Below are 23552 nucleotides of genomic sequence, written 5' to 3' on the forward strand. Positions count from 1 at the left end.
AGATCTTGCTGGTACAGTACAAGGGCTCTGTTTGTTGAGTTGGGAGAGGGGATGTGCAGTCCCCTGGGGCTTAGGGTGCCAGCAGTGTGGAGTCCTGAGCCTGTCATAGGAACTGAAATCAGTAGGTAAAGAGCGTTATCAAGTTAGTCCCACCCGGCAGATGTTGGTGATGAGACTGCAAATGTGGGGAGGGCTGGGGTACCTTGGGACCCTCTTGGTGAGGCGAGGAGGTCTGAAGAGTGTGCTGTCAGCCTGGTTTGGTGGAATCTCAGACACAGTGTATGGCTCACTTCTCACTGCTGTCAGGGAGAGGTTGAGTGCTCGGTGCTGTCCCTCAACCCCTGTTAATCTGAGTGTGGGGTTGACAGCCTGAAGAAGCATGGCCTTAGTCCCCGTGTGCCTCTTTGACCCCTTCTGGGGGAGGAGGGAGTTTATGTGTATCAGAAAGTCTTTATTCTAACCTTGGAATTAATTGAGACTTTAGCTGAGTATAGAATTTAAAGATGGAAATAATCTTTCACAAAATTTTGAAGGCATTGCTGCAATTGTGTGATGAGCCTTATGTCATTTTGATCCATGATCTTTTATATCTGAACTATTTTTTCTCTCTGGAAACTTTTAGAATCCTCTCTAAGTCCTTTGTGGGTGGGGGTATTTTTCCCCACTCGCTAAATTGTAATTTGTATCAATCTGGAGATTTGCATGCTTTAGTTCTAGATAATTATTATTTCTTTTGGCCGTTTTGTTCTATTTTTCTCTCTTTTTATGGAATTGGTATTTTGGGTTGCCTGGGTTGGTCTTTTCCTATTTTTAAAAAAAAATTTTTTTTCTGTTTTAGTGCAGAAAGACAATGTTCTGTGTAAGTTTCTAATTTTTTTCTTATTCTGTATTAAATCATTTGGCACTTGTAATTTTAATCTTGAGAGCTCTTTTTTGGTCTTTCATTTTTTTAATGGCCCTTTTTTGTGGATGTAATAGCTACTTGAACATTTCTGAGGATTTTAATTAGAACATTTTCAAAGTTCTGTAAATTATTTCTTGTCTCTGTGGTTGTTTAGTTTGTTCATCTTTATTTTTGTCTTTGAGCTGCTCCTCTTCTCCTCGTGTCTGATTTGTGGCTGTCTTCTAAGCTGTACGTGTGGGCATCCTTGGCTGTTGCATACATAGGTCTCATTTCCATTAGGCCTCCTCTTGAGGGGGCCATCATTCCTGGCTGACTTGATTTTAGAGTTAGCAGTTTGGGAGTCTTAAATTTGTGCCAAATGTTTAATGCTCTGTTCTAGGCTGCCCAGTGGGATTGGTGGTTCTCATTCAGTTGCTTCTCTTTTGTAGATTTCCCTGCCATCATTTTAATGGACTCCGGGAAGTTGCTTCTGCCACTTTAACTTGAAGCTTGTGACTTATTTTGAAAAATTTTCATGGGCTAGTAAAAACAAGGGATGGCTACAGTTGTGAGGAAGTTGATTTTTTTTTTAAGAGGTGGTGGTGGTGGTGTGATTAATTTAGAGAGCCCTGCCCTCAACTGTCTTTAGTATCCTAGAGTTCTAATGGTCATACTATATGCTTTTATCAGGGGAGGACTTTAAAACATGAAAATTAAATGTCCTGACTTGTTTTTGATTTATTTTGTATCACCATCTTGCCCCCACCTCCACCCCTTTTTTTTCTGTCCTTTTTACCTTTGACTTTGTATCCATTTTATAGTCTTTCTATCTACCCCTTCTCTCTTTTACTCGGTGAAATTTTCCTGTACCTACCAGTGAGTGCACCTTTGACTTAAACTAATGGTTTTTTATGTGCCACAGTCTCAATAAAGAGATGGATAAACTGGGAAATAACTTGTAGTTAGGGTTGGAGAATTGCTTCAGGCACAGAAGATTGGGATTTGGGAAATATGGAAGGGCTATTTTCTTTTCATCCATCCTGGCTGAATCTAAGCCTTGTTATTAGTTTGTCAAATGATGAATTTGTTGCATTTGGAGATTTTTTTCTGACATTCCATTCCCACCCCTTCTCTTACTATGGTGAGCTGCTGCCGACTCAAGAACTTTTGTAGTAGTTTGGGGGGGGAATTGCCTTTAAGGAAAAATATTTTTATCCACATGTAAAATAGCAGAGGTAGATAGAAAAGTAGGGAGAAGAAAAACTCATTTTATCACTCGAAAGGCAGAGTAGCAATATGACATTCTCATCACTGGACCAAAAATGTTGGTTCAGTCCTCAGAATACCGAACAGTGTTTACAGACTGTAGTTGCTGGCTGGACCCAGAAATGTTTGTTTTCACTGCATTCATTTTTTTCTTTTTGAGAGATTAAATACAGATGCTCCTTGACTTAGGATGGGGTTATGTCTCAATAAACCCATTGTAAGTTGAAAATATTTAAGCAGAAGATGCATTTAATATACCTGACCTATCAAACATCATAGATAGCTCGGTCTAGCCTACCTTAAGTATTCTCAGAACACTTATATTAGCCTACAGTTGGGCAGAATCATCTAACACGAAGCCTGTTTTGTAATAAAGTGTGGAATATCTCATGTAATGTATTGAATACCGTACTGAAAGTGAAAAACTGAATGGTCATATGGGTACTCGATGTATGGTTTCTAGTGAATGTGTATCTCTTTTGTACCATCACAAAGTTGAAAATCGAGCCATCATAAGTCAGGGGCTGTCTGTGCATAACTGATTAATAGATATCGTAAAGATTTACCCAAGGTAGCTAACATATTATTATTTTGTTCCCTAATAAAAGTTCTATCTCTAGGAAAAAGGACTATATGAAAAGTCAACATTTGTCAAATGCTGTCATGAAACAGTTAGCTTTTCAAAGTGATGTAGCAAGAACCGAAGAGGAGCGAGCTAAAACTACAGGATCCTTTCAGGGCCGAGATCTTTTTGATAGGGTTTTGCCACTGGACCAAATACAAGGTACTATACTATTAGAAATTATTTCTTAATGTATATATTTTAATTTCTTTTTCATTTTGCCATCTTTGGACTGGTATTTATCTTATGCTATCATATAGCAGACTGAAAATGCTTTGGTTTGTCACGTACCTATTAATATCATATTTACAGTACTTCCGTAGGAAAACGTCTCTTAACTGTCTTGACTGATTTATGTGAAATCTCCTGTTCTTTGGAAATGGTGCTGTTGGATTGCCACAGCATGCTTTATGTTCAAGACAAGAAGCCTATTTCTAGTACATCTTTCATGTTTCTTCCCAGCTGTTAATGTGTATTCTTATCAAGAGTCATTTTTGTTTCTAAACTTACTTTTATATAACTGGTGACTCATAAATTCTAAAAGAAATGAACATTTTTAAGAAAACCTAGTTGAATGCTTTCAAAATACTCAAAGGTGAGTCATTTGAAAAATTACTATCAAATTAGATGTGGGGAAGAAACTATAAAAATGGAGGGAAATTTTTTTTAAAAAATACAGGTTTCTGCTGTCTGATTCCTTTTAAGAACTCTACATTCTTTTTCTTTCCTCAAAGAAATTAAAACTGTAAATCAAAAACTATATGGTATGGGCTTATATAGGTATGATGCCATGTAACTCCAAGCTGTAGTTCAGTACTCAAAAGGTCTTGCTTGATCATGTGTTATAAGATTGATGAATGAATGCACATTTATATCTTTTAAGTTAAAATTTCTAAAAATATGGACATTTTCTTACATAACCACAGTGCTGTTAACACAACTAATAAATTTAATTCTTTTCTTATCATCTAGTACAGAGGTCCATATCAATTTGCTTGAATCGAGGTCTGAGGAAAGTTACGTTATATTACTTTGTAGTTGTAGTCTCATGTCAGTGCCTTGTTAAAATAAGTTAAGTCAGTTACCTGGTAGTTTGTCCCAGTATTGGGGTTTGTCTGTTTGCTTCTCAGAGTGTCCCTTCTCTTATTTCTCTCTTCTCCACATCCTCTACGAAGCAGAAGTTAGCTTTAAAGTATTTTTTTTGGGGGGGGGAGCGCAGCGGGTTGGTGTGGGGATTCAAACCCTTGACCTTGATGTTAGCAGCATGTGTTCTCCCAAGTGAGCTAATTGCCCAGCCCTAAAGTCTTGGTTAGATTCATACTTAAGTTCTTTGGCAAGTATGTGATTTTTTTATGATTCACTACCCTAACATTTTTAAGAATTTAACTGACCAGTGATGGATTCCTATACCATTATTTGATTTCTGTACCATTATTTATTTGTTCCTATAACATTATTTAAATGTTTAGTTCATTAATTTGCTATTTTTAGGTATTACTGGGTATTAGTAGATAAAATAATGTGTCCTCTCCGTTTTTGTTTTCTTAAACAGACTCACCTGTTGATTTTTGTTTACAATCATGGATGAATAATAAGGAACACAAGGTAAAATTTTATATATTTGTTATCAATTTCTGGAGTGTTATAGGGGAGTGAAAGTTCATATTTCACATATATAAGTGTTAATATTAGTTAGAAGTCTTCTACTTCTATATGGTAGAACTCCAGCTTTCCTAGCTGCAGCAAAAATGGGAGGTTAGTGCTGGCACAGGGATCTGTTTTTCTGGGCTTCGTGGTGCTGTCAGGGCTGTTTGCATCTCTGCTCTGCTTCACTCTGTGCTGGCTTCATTTAGAATGTTTGCTCTGTGAGTGCAAGGATTTCTCTATGTGTGTATGATTTTTAATTGTATTTTGAGTGCCTGAAACAGTTCATGGCACATAGTTGTCGCTCAGTAATTTGTTGAATGATAGGCAAGCTGTCTTCATTTGTAGACAACCCAAGCTTTTACACTCACCGTTTGTAATCAAAAAAGGAAGAGCATAATCATTTAGGGTAAATTAAAAGAAAAAAGAAAAAAGACAAGACAGTCTGATGAGTTCACTTGGGTCAGATGCCCTCCTCTATGGAAATCACTGTGTCAAGGAGTGGGTAGGGATTTATCAGCCTGGATCTTGTCTCTACTTCATGTGTTGCTTGTGCATGAGTGTATATGCACTCACAGATAGAGGAATATGACTGACAAACCCACCAGGACCCCATGAAGTAAGAAAAGGTGAACTTTTTAAAAGGAGGTGTGCTGAGCAGAGAAGCAGTTTGTGTCCGACATAAGCAGTGAACCTGGATTTCAGGCATGTTGTGTTATGTTTATGAGACTTGCTTATAAAAATATAAACTAAATACTTTTGACACTTATAAAAAGGAGATGCAGTTTTTGTTTTAACTTTCATAAGAATTTTAAAGATTATTTTATAAAATGATTGCAGATGGGTCTAAAGTAAAAGTTATTTCTCTATGCCAGGATTAGCAAACCAGAGCTCACAGTCCAGATCCACCCTGCTGCCTGTTTTAGTAAAGTCTGTTAGAACACAACCTGGGCATTTGTTATGTTTTGTTTATGGCTGGTTTTGTGATATAACAGCGGAGTTGAGAAGTTGTGACAGAGATCGGATAGCTCACAACACCTGAAATATTTACGAGTACTATCTGGCCCTTTACCGAAAATGTTTGTCAACCCTTCCCTTTATTCTCACCCTGTATGTAACCACTAGTAAGTTTCAAGTGTGGGAGATGCTTTTTAGAGGAAGTTCAGATGTAGTGAAGTTAAGTCAGAAAGTGATTTCTTAAACAATAAATTTAATTCTTACCCTACAACAAATTATATCTCACTTACTTATTTTGAGGACATTTGGAAAAAGTGGTTTCTAAAGTGAGAGAACATAAATTTTCCCTATGGAAGGTAATTGCTTTTCTTAGGGTAGTTGAATAATTGACTTCGTAAAAGTATTAGAGATAATTGATTGCAAAAGAAGTGGACAGTAAAACTGGAAAGCAACAAAACAAGTATAGAAACAAGAGATGCTTGATAAAAAGGGGAAGTGAGAGGAGGGGGAAAAATAAATGTATTTGGAAACTGAGACCAGAGGGAGCTACCTCTGGATTTGACTTTTTGACTTAGCTTTGCCTGTCTTGGCTGTCAAGTCTAAACTGTGAAAGTTGTACCACCTTATCAGAACAGAGACATTTCCCAGGGTTGCTTTAGTTCATTTGGCCTCTGTGTAAGGCACCACGTATGGAAGAGTACATGGGGTTCTCAATTGCAGATGTGACCACAAAGGCAGTGATGTTTTACATATTGTTCTTTCTTACACGTATTTTCCCCCTGTTTTTTATTATGAAAAATTCCAAAACATAGAGCTTATATTCCACAGCTGTTAATACTTGCCATGTTCCTAGTTTAAATAACCATAGGTCACTGTAGCCCTCAGTGTCCCTGGTGCCTCAGATATTTATGAGAATAGCTCAGCACTGTCTTCCATAAGTATAAAATTGCATTGAGGTCCCATGTTCTTATCTTAAAAGTTAGCGTGCAGTTTGCAGTCTAATTCTTAAGCTGCTATTAATTGTTTTAATACAGTCATGTGTCACATAACAGCTTTTTAGTCAGTGATGGGCCTATACCATATGGCCTTAGGTGTGTAGTAGGTGCTACCATCTAGGTTTATGTAAGTACACTCTGTGATGTTTGCACAGTGACAAAGTTGCTTAACAATGCATTTCTTAGAATGTATCTCTGATGTTATGTGACACATGACTGTATGTATTTAATATTATTGTGAAGTAAAATTGACACTTAGAGGGGAACGTCATATTTTCATTTTGGACCTTGAGTGTCCTAAATAAACTGCTATGTGTCCTTTAGGTTTTACACTGTCCCGGGGCTGAGGAGCAGAGGAGTCAATTTTTCTAGTGTAATGGATGAAAAGTTACTTAGGTAAAGGTTTCTGAGTCAAATTTTGCCATTGTTCTTCACTTCTATCGTAAGCCTGCCTTACTCAAATTTAGTTGTGTGAGCATTAGTATGCTGTGTTACTTAGGTTCTCTGAGCATGTGCAAACAATCTGTAGATACTGAGCACACTGGAGGTTGAGAAAATACTTGGTCCTTTTTGTAGCTTTGTACTGTGCTCTTAAAGCAGTGAGTGTGTTTTTCTTATTTGCCACTTTATTTCTTATAGATTGTTGTGCCCGATACTGGAAAACATTTTGAAGACAAGACTCCAAACAGTGACTTAAGCCATGCTAGCTTATTAGAAAATGAGAAACTTATGTCATTGACAAGCTTGGAAGATTCTTCTGGTACTATACATTCGCTTGTGTTTTCTAGTCTTTACCTTGCCCCCCTCTTCATTCTACTTTCTTTATTGCAGTAGTTGTTATGCCAGCTTTTTGTTTTATTGCCTTTGCCTTTTTCTCCTATCTACCAGCACTCCAATGGCCACTTCTGTTAAGGGAAGGGATTTTAAAAGTTTATTTCTATGTATCAATCCAGATATGATTATATTCATCTGTCAGTTTAGCATCATTAGGGTCCAAAGTAGTCACCTAAAGGTGTCACTTAGTTTAAAGAACTATGTTAAGAAATTGGGGGAACAATGAAATATTTAGCCTATGTTCCCTAAGAAACCTCAGCCAAGTGCAGAAAAGAGATGCATAGCTAAATTTCAGATTGTATTAAGTATACCTCAACGGTACAAAAATGTGCTTGGGAATCATAGGGGAGGTGATAAATTAAGGTATTTTTGAAACTTCCTGTTGAGGGTGGGGCCTGTGCTAGGCCTTAGATATGGGAGGAGAAGCACCTTTCAGGAAGCAGGAACAGCTTCAGGCCAGTTTTTTTTTTCCTTTTTTTTTGTCTTTTTTTCGTGTCCGGCAACGGATCGCAACCCTCAGTGTCGCGCCCGTACCGGACCGGGACCAGCAACGGGATCGCAACCCTCGGTGTTGCGCCCACACCTCACTCAGCCAGTGAGCGGCCGGTCTGTATGTGGGATCTGAACCCTCGGCGGGAGCGCCGCCACACTCCCAAGCGGTGCACTGTAGCAGTGCGCCACCGGGCCAGCCTGGGGCCAGTTGTTTTTAGTAGCCAGCGGTTGTGTGGCCGGTTACAGCACCTGTAGGAGGCTCATTAGTAGGCTGGGGCCAAAGCATTCATGGCTTTGAAGGCCAGGCTCATGAGCTGAGTGGGATAAATAGGGACTATAAATCGCATCACATCAGTTCAGGATGGGTTTTGCTGCCAAAGGAGTTTTCACATTTCTTTGGATTGTGTAATTGTGGATAAGTAATTACTTGTTTGACCTGAATTGATCAGATTTTTGATTGTTTTAGTAGGTTAGATTCTTGGATGTGAAATTGCTAAGTCAAAGCTTATGAGCCTTATTAAGGCTCTTAATATTAACTGCAAAATTAACCTCCAAAAAGTCAGTGCCAACTTATAATACCATTACTGTGATTTAGAGTTTTTCTTTTATTTTGCCTTTGCCAAGCGGGGTGACACAACATTGAAAACCACTGCAGTGTCTCCCTCCTTCTCTCCCTCCCTTTTTACTTCTCCTATGATAGGCTTATCTGTTCTTTTGGACAGAGTTAATCTTTTGCCGTATCATTTACTGAATAGTCTGCTCTTTTCCCTTTGATCTATGATGCTACATTTATCATATCCTAAGTTTTGATAATATGCTAGGATCTGTTTCTGTCTTGTCCTGTCAAAGAGGTTAAATATTTAGCTTGTATTAAAATGTTTATAATGACTTATAATTGACTAAAGTTATAATAGTTTTCTCATGTTAAATGTAGAAAGAAATCATATAGTTTATTAACTCACTTATGTCTTATCAGCCTTTTTTTTTTTTTTTTTTTTTTTTTTTTTTTTTTTTTTTTTTAAGTTTTGACAGCTGGCTGGTAAGGGGATCTGAACCCTTGACCTTGGTGTTATCAGCACCACGCTTAGCCTTTTTGATTAAAAATTATTTGTAGTTCAGTCACTTCTTTAAAGCCTGTTCTACCTATTTTTTTCTCTATTTTATCAATAGATGATGATATTGATGATGAAATGTTTTATGATGATCATTTGGAGGCTTATTTTGAACAGCTGGCAATTCCAGGAATGATATATGAAGACCTAGGAGGACAGGAACCTCCAGAAAAAGATTTTAAGTTACCTACAAGTGATTCTAGTCAGGTATGTTCTAATCTTCACAGTTTTTCAGGAATCTGACATTAGAAAATTACTAGTGGTCTGATTGGATGTTAACATTAAATTTAAACTTTTGGTTTTCTTGGGACTGTTTTTCTGAGATATGAATTGATGATATGAATGCCCCCTGCCACTTCTACTTCCTCTTAGCCTTCCCTCACTTACAGAAAATGAAAAGAATGGTGCAATGGATGTCTATACACCCTTCACCTACATTGACCAATTGCTAACGTGTTGCCACCTTTGTGTTTTCATTTTCATTTTGCATTTTCTCCCTCCGTAAGTACTTTCTTTTGTGAATTATTTGAAAGTAAGTTGCAGATAATATGACATTTTACCCCAGTGCTTCAGCACTTACCTCCTGCAAATAAGGAAATTTTCCCTACATAATCACAATTTCTGTTATCTCAGTTTGATACGGTAATTTAAATTAATATGCAGTCCATATTCAGATTTACCCAGTTGTCCCAAATGTCCTTTATTTTTATTGGTTTTGATCCAGAATTTAATCAAAGATTACACTTGCCTTTGGTTGTCATGTCTCTTTATTTTCTTTTAATTTGGAGTAGTTCTTTCATGACATTAAACATTTTATAAAGTCTAGGCTCTTTGTTTTGTATAATGACTCATAACCTAGATGTATCTCATTGCTTCCTTTCTCCTGATTAGATCAGATTAAAACATTTTTTTTTTTTTTTTTTTTTTTGTCTTTTGTCTTTTTTCCGTGTCCGGCAACGGATCGCAACCCTCAGTGTTGCCCCCGTACCGGACCGGGGACCGGCAACGGGATTGCAACCCTCGGTGTTGCTCCCGCGCCCCGCTCAGCCAGTGAGCGGGAACCGGTCCGTATGTGGGATCCGAACCCTCGGACGGGAGCGCCGCCGCGCTTCCCAAGCAGCGCACTATCCAGTGCGCCACCGGGCCGGCCCTAAAACATTTTTTTTCATGGGTGGATTCATATTAAACATGGGAGAAATTGTGTCCTTCTCACAGCCTCTATCAGGAGACATAAAAGTCTGTTTGTCCCAATGTGAGGCTGTTTTTGATAATTTTGGTTGAGGTGATGTCAGCCAGATGCCTCCTTTTGAAGGTACCTTTCCCCCTTTGAGACATCAAGGTCATTTGAACATCCTATTCCCCAAGAACCCTTCATGAACTGGTGTTAGTATCATTGCTGAAGCCTCCTGGAAACAGTTACTATACTGATGGTTACAATGGTGATTTTTCTAATTCTTTCTGCATTTATTACCGGCAGTTCTTCTGTAAAGCACTCTCTGCTCCCTACTGTTTAATACAGCTAAGGTAATCTTTCAACAGGCAAATGAAAACAGCCTAAACCGTAGATTTCAGTCAGAAAATAACAGCTCTCTGATTTCCCATGGTTCACACTCCTCAGGAAATTCTGAAATGACTCACGGTGAGTCCGAGGAAGACCATATAATTTGTCCACCTGGGACCCGTAAGTATTGAAATATGATTCCTTTGTTCTTAAATTATATGTTTGACTTTACCTTTTTTACAAAAATTCATTTCTTTGGTATGATTTAGCATATATTAACCTTTCTGTCTCCCTAAATCTTTAGATAGTCTAAAACTTTTCAAAAGAGCTTTTAATAATACCTGAGTAAATTGGTATTATTAGAAATAGTGTAATACATATTTTTTAGATTGACTATTATTAATGATTGTATTCTATTAGACATTTGAGAATTAGAAATCAATTCTCTCTGTATGGTAACAGATTATCAGGTTTATTGTTGCCTTTTTACCTGTGCTTATTTTCTCTGGTATGCAAATTGTCAAGTTCATCATATGAATGGTAAGTATTAAGTTTACGTAAAATAATTTGACTAGCAAGAAGCAGTTATATTATATTAGATTACTCAAACTGACATTGTTCCATGAACTTTTTTTCTTTATTTTTCAGGTAATTCCATAGGTGCTGGAAATAGTAGAAGGCATGTAGATTGTGTGTTACCATTTTCCTCTAGTACTTGTAGAATTGAGAAAGGAAGGGCAGAAAGTTTGAAGGCTATTGTTCCAGATCATAGCAGAGTAAGTTTATATGCATTTTTCTTTAGATTTTCCATGAAAAAGAATAAAGAGTCTTTTGTGCTTGTGCAATGTCAGTTTTTTCCAAAGAAACAATTATTGACTTCTGAAAAACAGAAAAATCATAAAATCACTACTAGTAATGTTTCTATGTGTTTGTATTTTTGATATCACTAAGATTATATTAAATGTATAATTGTATACATTTTGTTACATTTAAATATTTAATGACTGGCATTTAGATTGTTTATTTGTAAAGTTCTTTAGCCCAATGTTCAGTCATTAAATAAAAAAGCAATCTAATCATCTTTTACCTTGCTCAAGCATATTTGTTTTTAATTCTTTCAGTTTTTTTCTGTTTATTAATGACACCCAATTTTCCTGTGCTTGAATGTTAGAGCCAATTAGAGTAATTTCTGACTCTTACCTGTTCTTTGCCCCCTTCTTAATAACATATGCCTCTGGATTATAGAGTGATTTTTGCTATTTAGAGGGAGCATGTGTGCTTTTTTATAGAAAGAGATAGTCATTTTACCGTCACAGTAATCCTTTGAGTGTATTAAAACAGCAAGTGATGGGACTGTCATTTTTNAACATGGGAGAAATTGTGTCCTTCTCACAGCCTCTATCAGGAGACATAAAAGTCTGTTTGTCCCAATGTGAGGCTGTTTTTGATAATTTTGGTTGAGGTGATGTCAGCCAGATGCCTCCTTTTGAAGGTACCTTTCCCCCTTTGAGACATCAAGGTCATTTGAACATCCTATTCCCCAAGAACCCTTCATGAACTGGTGTTAGTATCATTGCTGAAGCCTCCTGGAAACAGTTACTATACTGATGGTTACAATGGTGATTTTTCTAATTCTTTCTGCATTTATTACCGGCAGTTCTTCTGTAAAGCACTCTCTGCTCCCTACTGTTTAATACAGCTAAGGTAATCTTTCAACAGGCAAATGAAAACAGCCTAAACCGTAGATTTCAGTCAGAAAATAACAGCTCTCTGATTTCCCATGGTTCACACTCCTCAGGAAATTCTGAAATGACTCACGGTGAGTCCGAGGAAGACCATATAATTTGTCCACCTGGGACCCGTAAGTATTGAAATATGATTCCTTTGTTCTTAAATTATATGTTTGACTTTACCTTTTTTACAAAAATTCATTTCTTTGGTATGATTTAGCATATATTAACCTTTCTGTCTCCCTAAATCTTTAGATAGTCTAAAACTTTTCAAAAGAGCTTTTAATAATACCTGAGTAAATTGGTATTATTAGAAATAGTGTAATACATATTTTTTAGATTGACTATTATTAATGATTGTATTCTATTAGACATTTGAGAATTAGAAATCAATTCTCTCTGTATGGTAACAGATTATCAGGTTTATTGTTGCCTTTTTACCTGTGCTTATTTTCTCTGGTATGCAAATTGTCAAGTTCATCATATGAATGGTAAGTATTAAGTTTACGTAAAATAATTTGACTAGCAAGAAGCAGTTATATTATATTAGATTACTCAAACTGACATTGTTCCATGAACTTTTTTTCTTTATTTTTCAGGTAATTCCATAGGTGCTGGAAATAGTAGAAGGCATGTAGATTGTGTGTTACCATTTTCCTCTAGTACTTGTAGAATTGAGAAAGGAAGGGCAGAAAGTTTGAAGGCTATTGTTCCAGATCATAGCAGAGTAAGTTTATATGCATTTTTCTTTAGATTTTCCATGAAAAAGAATAAAGAGTCTTTTGTGCTTGTGCAATGTCAGTTTTTTCCAAAGAAACAATTATTGACTTCTGAAAAACAGAAAAATCATAAAATCACTACTAGTAATGTTTCTATGTGTTTGTATTTTTGATATCACTAAGATTATATTAAATGTATAATTGTATACATTTTGTTACATTTAAATATTTAATGACTGGCATTTAGATTGTTTATTTGTAAAGTTCTTTAGCCCAATGTTCAGTCATTAAATAAAAAAGCAATCTAATCATCTTTTACCTTGCTCAAGCATATTTGTTTTTAATTCTTTCAGTTTTTTTCTGTTTATTAATGACACCCAATTTTCCTGTGCTTGAATGTTAGAGCCAATTAGAGTAATTTCTGACTCTTACCTGTTCATTGCCCCCTTCTTAGTAACATATGCCTCTGGATTATAGAGTGATTTTTGCTCTTTAGAAGGAGCGTGTGTGCTTTTTTATAGAAAGAGATAGTCATTTTACCTTCACAGTAATCCTTTGAGTGTATTAAAACAGCAAGTGATAGGACTGTCATTTTTAAGGAAGATGAAATTCAGAAGAACTAAATCCTCAGGCCTGTGTCTTAGATTTGTTCTTTCCTGTTTATTTCCTTTAGTTGTTGTTCCAGGTTCAGGGTACTTATTACCAAATGTCTGATTTGTTGCTCCATCTGTGGTATTTTTACTACTCTGTCATGCTTACCACCACCAGATTAATCATATTACAGTGGTTTTTCTTATATATAATATTCTCTGTGTTTCAAATTGATAGTCTTTAAAGTGGTTATAGTTTGGATCCATGTTATCTATCTCTTTTTACTCTTGTGTGTTTCTCATACAAATCCCTGTTTCTACTTTTTCTCTCACTTCTTCCTTAATCCAGATTATAACCATCTTTCCAGTCTTAGGTCAAATCTGTGTTTACTTTCTAATGACTCTAAACTACATTAATTTGTCTGAACTCCTATTATAGTGATTATTTTCTACAGTATAGTACTTTATTGTATACAGGAATATTTTACTTATCCAGAAGTTGTCTATTCAGCAGCTTCAAGAATTTGCAACTCAGCTGAAGAACCAGTTGTGCACAAATAAAGTACAAAGCCCCTTCTCTTTGCTGGCCATGATGGGTGTTCAGTGTCTGGATTTTTCATTCTAGGACAGTGCTGTGGACGCTTACTCATACCATGTAATCATCAACGTGTATGTGTAGTCAGCAGTGCAGAGTTATATAATCTTAGTATATTTAGTTAATGGATTTCCAGCCCCCAACCAATTAGAGGTAGCAAATTAGGAAGGAGGAAAGACAGCATCTATTCGTCATCTTGATTTTTGTCAAAATGTGATAGTTAATAAGTTTTATAAATACGTCAATCTGTGGCCATTTAATTTTGGACTAAGGACCTTGTTCTGTTATAGTAATCATTTTACTAATTAATGACTGTCATTAAAAATGGAATATATTTAGTTTTAATATGGTTGAGGACTCACAGCTGAGAAGTATCAGGCACCTTTTTAGTGATAGGTGTAGTACTTATTGTAGGTCATACAAAGATAATCTTTCTTCATGAAACTTAGTAGAAAAATAAGATAAATATTTAGGTAACTATAAAGTAAAGCAGAGTGCTGGTAATTGAGCCTACAGAAGTCCTCAAGTTCTGATTGAATTATATCCTAAAAGTGTTTTGAAGGTTGGACTTCTTTCTAAGTAAAAACGTAATTTCTAATGATCCATTTCTAGTCCATCTTCTAAGAAGTATTTAATCCTTAAGAAGGCCAGGTTCTGTAGGTGCCTCCGAAGCTCTCTGATGCTGAATCCTGTGAAGCTCCTCAGAGGCCATGCGGGAGGGCAGTGAGTATGGAGGGACAGTGCTGGCTACCCTCTGGCAGCTGAGGATCGGGACAAGATGTGGGATGAACACATTCATCAAGGTTTTATTGCTTGTCTGGTGAAAAAACCCCTTCCTGTAGGTCAGGCTTAAAATATGTTACGTATTTCATGAAAAGTTGATTATATTCCCATGTTTTGAGATCATGCGATTTGTGTTACCATGAGGTACAGTCCTTGATTTGGCAAGGTCAGGAGCCCATTTTTCTTATTAAGTGACTTTTACAGTACTCAGAAATAGAAGCTACCATCTTGAGTAATTTTTTTGTTTGTTCTAATATTACTATGTATTAGAAATAAGAGGTTTTTTTTCTTCCACTAAAGTAATGTAAGTTGGCCAGAGATGCAGGTGCATGGGTGCCATCTGGTGATGAAAGCTCTGCTTATGAAAAAGAAGAAAACTGAAAAAAAATTATCAAGGAGTCTTTAGGAGTCAACTTAATATTTCTTTTACCTATGTGAAGATTTTCCTCTGTTTTCTTCTAAGAGTTTTATAGTTTTAACTCTTACATTTAGATTGTTGATCCATTTTGAGTTACTTTTTATATATGGTGGTAGGTAAGGGTCCAATTTCATTCTTTCACATGTGTATGCCCAGTTTTCTCAGCACTGTTTGTTAGAAAGACTATTCTTTCTCCATTGGATGGTCTTGGCAATTTGTTGGGAATCAGTTTACCATATATGTGAGGGTTTGAGACTCTATTCTAGCCTGTTGGTCTATTTGTTTGTCTTTATGCCAGTACCACACTGTTTTAATTACTGTAGCTTTGTAGTAAGTTTTGAAGTTGGAAAGTGTTATTCAGCTCTATTGTTTTTAAACATTGTTTTGCTAGTTGGGGCTGCTTGTAATCTCATATGAATTTGAGGATCAGCTTTTCCATTTCTTCAGGAAAGGCTGTTGGAATTTTGAGAGAGACTGTGTTTAATCTACAGGTTACTTTAGGTAGTATTGACATTTTAACAATGTTGAGTCTTCCTATGCTTGAAAGCAGATGTCCTTCCATTTATTTAGGTGGTCTTTACTTTTTTTCAGTATTGTTTTGTAGTTTTCAGCATATAAACTCTTTTAACCCTTATAGTCTTTCAGCATATAAATCTTTAAATTTTGGAAAGATTTATTCCCAAGTACTTTATTCTCTTAGATGCTATTGTAAATGGAATTGCATTTCTGATTTCTGTTTTGGATTGTTTGTTGCTGCTGTGTAGAAACATCTGATTTTTGTGTTGATCTTGTACCTTACAACCTTGCTAAATTCATTTATTATCTCTGTTAGGTTTCGTGTGGATTCTTTAGGATTTTAGATGTACCTTACAACTTTGCTAAATTCATTTATTATCTCTGTTAGGTTTCGTGTGGATTCTACACACACACACACACACACACGGTCATGTAATCTGCAAGTAGAGATACTTTTACCATTTCCTTTCCAATTTCCATGCTTTTTATATCTTTTTCTTTTAAATGCGCTGGCTGGAATTTCCAGTACAACATCGAGTAGCAAGTTTAAGCAGGCATCCTTGTCATCCTGATCTTATAGGGAAAGTTTTCATTCTTTACCATTGAGTATGAATGTTAGCTGTGGGGTTTATCATTTTTAAAAATATGTTTTATTATATTGAGGAATATTTATCATATTCCCTTTTATTCCTAGTGTTCTGAGAGTTTCTATTATGAACAGGCGTTGAATTTTGTCAAGTGTGCCTTTTTTGCATTAATTAAGGTAATTATGTGGTTTTATTAATGTGATGTATTCCATTGATTGATTTTCTTGTGTTGAGCTATACTTGCATTCCCGGGATACATCCCACTTGATTATGGTGAATAATCCTTTTAATATGCTGTTGGCTTTGATTTGCTAATATTTGTTGAGGATTTTTTTCTTCTATATACATGAAGGATATTGGTCTGTAATTTTCCTTTCTTGTGATGTCTTTATCTGGCTTTTGTGTCAGAGTAATTGTGACCTCATACAATGAATTGGGAAGTGTTTCCTCCTCTTCAATTCTTTGGAACAGTTTGAGAAAAATTGGTGTTAATTTTTCTACTGTTTGGTAGAATTCATCAGTGAAGCCATCTGGTTTCAGGACTTTGTTGGGAGGTTTTTTATTACTGATTTAATGTCTTTACTTGCTAAAGGTCTGTTGAGATTTTCTTTTCTTTTGTAGTCAGTTTAGTAGATTTGGATATTTCAAGGAATTTGTCCATTTCTCTATTTTTTTAATATTCTCTATTTTGTTTATCTTCAATCTTTATTTCCTTTCTTTGCTAGATCTTGGTTTAGTTTGCTCTTAGGTTATTGATTTGAGATCTTTCAGTATAAATTTCCCTCTGAGCATTGCTTTTGCTGCATCCTCTAAGTTTTGGTATATTGTGTTTTCATTGATCTCTTTAAGTATTTTCTGATTTCCCTTGTGGTTTCTTTTTGACCCATTGGTTGTTTAAGATTGTGTTGTTTACTTTGCATATATTTGTGAATTTTCCTGTTTCATTGATTTCTAACTTCATCCAGTTGTGATTGGAGAGGATACTTTGTATATCTTTTAATATCTATTGAGACTTGTGGTCTTTATATATGGTCTCTCCTGAAGGATGTTATATGTGTACTTGAGAAGAATGTGTATGTTGTTATTGTTGGGTGGAGTGTTCCATATATGCCTGTTAGGTCTAGTTGGTTTGTTGTGATATTTAAGACCTGTTTTTTCATACTTACTTTCTGACTGGCTGTTCCATTTACTATTGAAAGTGGGGTATTGAAGTCTCCAACTAGTATTATAGAACTGCTTATTTCTCTCTTTAGTTCTGTCAGTTTTTGCTCCATTTACTTTGAGGGTCTTTATTAGGTTGTAATTGTTTATAACATGTAATATGTTACATCTTCTTGTTATATTGAATCTTTTATTGATATATTTTGTCTTTGTCTCTTGTAAACTATTTTATCTGATATCATTATAGCCATCACAGCTCTCTTTTGGTTACTATTTGCATGGAATATATTCTGTCCTTTTTGTTTTTAAAATATTCATGTCTTTGTATTTAAAGTGAGTCTCTTGTAGCCAGCATGGAGTTGGGATATGTTTTTTTCTCCATTCAGCCAGTCTCTGTCTTTTGATTGAAGAGTTTAATCCATTTACATTTAAAGTAATTACTGATGAGAAGGCAATTAACTTTTGCCATTTGCTATTTTATTTTACATCTATATTCTGTAGCTATTTTCCTTGTATTACCTTGGAGATTACATTTAACATCCTAAAGTTATAACATTCTAATTTGAACTTATACCAAGTTAACTTTAACAACATACAAAGTCTGCTCCTATAGAGCTCCATTCTCCCTTTTTTTCTGTTATTGATGTCACAGATTACATTTTTAAGCATTGTGTATCCAATGACATAGGTTAGTAATTTTTTATGCATTTTGTCTTTTAAATCGTGAAGGAAATAAGCAGAGTTCCAAACCAAAATTTCAATAATGTTAGCTTTTATAATTGCACATGTATTTACCTTTGTGCAAGGTCTATTTTTTTTTTTATATGACTTTAAGTATTGTCTGGTGCCCTTTCATTTCAACCTGAAGAACTTCCTTGAGCATTTCTTGTTTAGTGGTAACAAACTCTTTAGCTTTTGTTTATCTTGGAATGTGTTTAATTTTTCTTTGCTTTTGAAGGACAGTTTTGCCAGTTTCTTAGTCCGTTATGTGCTGCTAGAACAGAATACCATAGACTGGGTAATTTATAATAAACAGAAATTTATTGGCTGCTTATTCTGTAGGCTGAGAATCCAAAGATCAAGGAGATGGCATCTAGCGAGGTTCTTCTTGCATCATCACATGGCAGATGGTGACATTAATCCATTAATTCTTTCATGAGAGTAGAGCTGTCGTGACTTAAACACCTCTTAAAGGTCCCACCTCCCAGCAGCTCCGTGTTGTGGATCGGGCTTCTAATGCATGAACTTGGAGGAAGACATTCAAACCATAGCAGCCAGATATAAGATTCTTTGCTGAGAAGTAGGTTTTTTTCTTCCCCTAGTACTTTGAATCTATGAATCCACTGCCTCTGGCCTCCATGGTTTCTGATTAATCTGCTTATAATCTTATTGACTATCTCTTGTATGTGATAAGTAGCATCTATCTTACTGCTATCAAGATTCTCTCTCTGACTTTTGATGGCTTGATTATAATCTGTCTTGGGGTGGGATTCTTTGAATTTATCCCACTTGGAGTTTATTAGCTGCTTGGATGTTTATATTAATGTTTTAAATCAAATTTAGGAAATTTCCCAAATTTCCATTATTTCTTCAAATATTCTGTCTTCCCCATTCTCTCTCTATTCTGTGATTTTCACAATGCCTTGTTGGTTCACTTGATGCTGTCCTACAGGTCCCTTAGGCTCTATTCATTTTTCTTCAGTCATTTTCTTTCTGTGTCTGAGACTCAGTAATTTCAGTTATTCCATCTTTGTATTTGCTGGTTCTTTCTTCTGCTTGATCAAATCTGCTTTTGAACCCCTCTAGTGAGTTTTTCATTTCAGTTCTTGTACTTTTTAGTTCCAGAATTTATTTTTTATACATCTTAATAATGATCTCTTTATTGATGTTCTCATTTTGTTGATAGATTGTTTTCCTGTCTTTGTCCATGTCTTCCTTTAACTCTTTGAGCATCTGTAAGAGTTGTTTTAAAGTCTTTGTCTAGTAAGTCTGATGTCTGAGTTTCCTCAGGTACATTCTCTGTTGATTTATTTAGTTCCTTTCAATGAGCCATACTTTCTTGTTTCTTTGTATGCTTTGTGATTTTTTTGTTGGAAACTGGACATTCAAAACTTAAAATGTGACTCTGGAAATAGTTTTATCCTTTTTATCCAGGGCTTGATTTCTTTTTTTTTTTTTTTTTCCTAATTGTCAGGTGTGTCTGTGCTGGGTATCAGCTGAAATGAAAGCTTAAGGTGTCTTCAGTTCTTTTCTGAGCCTGTCTTTCCCTGGGCATGCATGGAGGCACTCTAAATTCCCCTGTATAGATGGTTGTTTTTGAATGTCTGGAGAAATAGGTACAGCTCCTTTAAACCTCTGGAAGGCTGCTTCAACCAGTGGGGGTTTAAACAATAATGCCCAGCCTCTGTATGCCTGTAGCTCAGCGGTCAGAAGCAGCATTCCACAATAAGAACATAGATCGATAAGTGGAGACATGGTCCTATTGCCAGCTGTGGCTCCAGGAAGCTGCCCTAGAAACATGGATTACCTTCCCCACAGTTGCTGGTGACAGGGCTGGGGATGGGGGATGGGTAGCCACTATTATACTGAAGCCCGAAGTTGACAGACATTAACAGCAGTTTATAGCTGTGCTTCTCTGTGGTACCTGTAAGTGTTCAAATAGACTCCAGACTTCTAAAATACTTACTTCAAATAGTTTTGCCAGTGCAGTATGGTTGTTATCTAGGTATAGAAACAGATTTCTGTCACTTTCTATATTGCCATCTTCCCTGATGTCACTTCTTGTTACCTTACTTTTAATTTCTAGCTTTATAGGTATATAATCAGAATTTGGTCTGGAACATCTAACTCTTTTACATGTTCAAAGTCAAGTATATATTTATATATATGTTTCATGAATGTAAGAAAAATTAAATCTAAATGCCTTCAAGGGACATATTTTACATAGCTATTAGTTCAGACTCCTGATTGTATTATTCAGTTTTTCTACGATGACTTATTTTTATCTACTAGATGAATCTATTGATTCTAGAAGACATAAACTGGTCTCTAATTTTAATTGAATTTTTATCAAATTATTTTTCCACAAAATTTTACACCTTAAACTTGGTGGGTGTGGTCTTAACTGAGTTTTGCTGGTTCTGTGGTCACGAACTTCTCAACTCCTTGGAACTGGGTGTTCTTATGATTGACCCTTATCAGTCTCCTGATCCCTTTGGCTAGTGAATTTAATTTTTTCTTTCTTACTGATAGATGCAACAATGGCAAGTCTTAAAATCACTGGGTAGGTACTAACCTTTCTTTTCCCTCACTTATTACCGGATATATATTTCTCAGCTCTTATTTGAGACATGTTTCCACCAGGGAGCTTTGTTGCCGGTTTGTCTTCCTTAGTCTTCAATAGGCTTAGACTTTTTGGATACTTTCATTACAACTCCTTTCAAAACTCTACCTCCTAGGAGCATTTGGATTGCTTGTTGTTTTTTTTTTTTTGTCAAACTTCCTCCTAACTGCTAAATTTTGCTTAATTACCCTATCAAAGTGTAAACAAAGCCGTATGTTTGTTTAGGTTTAAAAATCACCAGAAAAACTGCATTCCTGTTTTTTTGTTTGTTTGTTTTTTAAGATTTAATTTATTTTAGAACAGTTGTAGGTTCACAGCAAAATTGAGAGGTAAGTACAGAGATATACCATATAACCCTGGTCCCCAGATACCACATATCCATAGCCTCCTCCATTATCAACATCCTCCATCAGAATGTTACATTTGTTACAATAGATGACCCTGCGCTGACACATCATTATTACTGAACATGCATAGTTTACATCAGGGTTCATTCTTGGTGTTGTACATTCTATAGCTTTGGACAAATGTAAAGGACATATATCCACCATTATAATATTCTACATTTTGCTCTGTTATCCATTTTCAGTTAATTTTTGTAAAGGGTGTAAGGTCTGTGTCAAGATTCATTTTTTTGCATTTGAATGTTCAGTTGTTCCAGCACCATTTGTTGAAGAGACTATCTCTGCTTCATTGCATTGTCTTTGCTACCCTGTCAGAGATCAGTTGACTGTATTTATATGGGTTCATTTTGGGGATCGGTTCATTTTGGGGAGTTCTCTCTTTTTTTTTTTTCTTTTAAAAGATGACCAGCAAGGGGATCTTAACCCTTGACTTGGTGTTGTCAGCACCAAGCTCTCCCAAGTGAGCTAACTGGCCATCCCTATATAGGGATCTGAACCCGTGGCCTTGGTCTCATCAGCACCACACTCTCCCAAGTGAGCCACGGGCTAGCCCTGGATCTCTCTTCTTTTGACATATTTGTCTTTTCCTTTACCAACACCACATTGTTTTCATTACTCTAGCTTTATAGTATTGAAGTTGGGTAGTGGCAGTTCTCCCACTTTATTCTTGTCCTTTAATATTGTGTTTGCTAGTTGGGTCTTTTGCCTCTCTGTGTAAACTTTATTATTTATTTATTTATTTGTCTGTTATGGAGATCTGAACCCTTGACCTTGGTGTTACAGCACCACACTCTAACTGACTGAGCTAAGTGGCCAGCCCCCTCAACATAAACTTTAGAATCAGTTTGTCAGTATCCAAAAATAACTTCCTGGGATTTTGATTGGGATTACATTGAATGTATAGATCAAGTTGGAAAGAACTGACATCTTGACAATAATGAGTTCCTATCCATGAAGATGGAATATCTTTACATTTATTTCATTTATTATTTTTCATGTTTTATCTTTCAAAAAAAATTTTAGGGCCCTTAGCATATTAATCATAATTGTTTTAAATGTTTGGTCTGATAATTTCATCTTTCCTGCTGTGTCCGGTTGTGATGTTTGCTCAAAAAACTTATGTTTTTGCCTTTTAGTATGCCTTGTAACTTTTTCTTGATAGCTGGACACGAAGTACCAAGTAAAAAGAACTGCTGTAGATAGGCCTTTGGTTATGTTATAGTAATGTGTGGGAGGAGGGGAAGCGTTCAATAATTCTGTGATTCAGTCTGTGTTTTAGTGGGCTTATGCCTTTGGACTGTGAACTGCAAAAGTGTGTCTTAGTTTTTTCCTCCCCCTTAGGTTTGACAAGATGGCTAGAAAGAGATGGAGTTGGTCATTTCCCTTCCCACAGGTTAGTTATTCTCTGTTAAAACCATGGCAGGTTAGGCTCCGGTTAATTAGTTTTTTTACACTTGATCTTAGCCAAAAGGCCGAGAAGCGATTTTTATTAGTTTTTTTGAAGGCAGACCTTGTTAAGAACAGTATTCTGGCTTCCTTCAAAATGGTTCCTTTTTCCTTCCCCCTGTTGGAAGCCCAAGAGAGTTTTCCTTGATATTTAGTGTGAGAACCTGTTTGAGCTCCTGGAAATAGAACTCAGAAAAGCATGGGAGGGCCCCCCATGACTGGTCCCCGTGGAGTTTTTAAGTCTCAGACTGGTTCACACTGAGGCTGCAGCAGTTCATCAAGTACAGTTCAGGTTATCCTACCCTGGCAATAGTTACTGTGGAGGTTTCTGCTTGGGAATTTATACTGCAGTATAAATGAGTATGTCGTGATTCTCTGTATGTGCCTGTCTCTTCAATTTTGGAGATTTGTCCTCTGACCTCACTTCTCTTCCAGATCTTAGAAGAGTTGTTGATTTGTCAGTTTGTTCATCTTTCTATTTGTTGTTAGGATGGAGTGGCAACTCTCAAGCTCCTTAGGTGTGGATCTAGAAAATGGAATTTGCAACCACATTTTTTAAAGGATGTATTTATTATTATTCTTTTATATTCAAAGGTGGTGTTGTGGAGCAGTGGGGGGGGGCAAGTAGGAGGCAGGTAGGAAAACAGAGGTGGGGGGAGCGGCCCACTGCCAGCTCCTTCACTGGTCTGGCAACCACATTTTTTTTATTCAAGGTTGTATTAAGTTGCTTTATGGGTGAGAAAGCTACTTTTCCACGTTCTGGTTTTTTTTAAGCTTCATTTGTATCATATGTGAAAAGTAGTTATCTAGTTTTGAATGGCATTTCTTTGTCATTTTTGTCCCTTTTTTAATTGGGGTTTTCATGTTTTAACAACTGATTTTATTTATTTATTTATTTATTTATTTAGTCCTTTTTTTTTTTTTTTTTTTTTTTTTTTTTTTTTTTTCCGTTCC

At 36.0% G+C, this 23552-nt stretch overlaps 1 protein-coding gene across 1 annotated transcript in view; it reads left to right on the plus strand.

Moving 5' to 3' along the window:
• Window positions 1–2761: 2761 nt before the first annotated feature.
• Window positions 2762–23552, plus strand: part of LOC103581206 — a 33176-nt gene continuing 12385 nt past the window's right edge. The window contains exons 1-8 of the mRNA XM_008563094.1: window positions 2762–2933; window positions 4324–4376; window positions 7007–7127; window positions 8864–9012; window positions 10345–10486; window positions 10955–11082; window positions 12026–12167; window positions 12636–12763. Of these exons, the coding sequence (XP_008561316.1) occupies window positions 2783–2933; window positions 4324–4376; window positions 7007–7127; window positions 8864–9012; window positions 10345–10486; window positions 10955–11082; window positions 12026–12167; window positions 12636–12763 (1014 nt within the window). The 5' untranslated portion in view covers window positions 2762–2782. The remainder of the gene's footprint in view (window positions 2934–4323; window positions 4377–7006; window positions 7128–8863; window positions 9013–10344; window positions 10487–10954; window positions 11083–12025; window positions 12168–12635; window positions 12764–23552) is intronic.

Source organism: Galeopterus variegatus, unplaced genomic scaffold (assembly GCF_000696425.1).
Source record: "Galeopterus variegatus unplaced genomic scaffold, G_variegatus-3.0.2 Scaffold12554, whole genome shotgun sequence".
Taxonomy (NCBI): domain Eukaryota; kingdom Metazoa; phylum Chordata; class Mammalia; order Dermoptera; family Cynocephalidae; genus Galeopterus; species Galeopterus variegatus.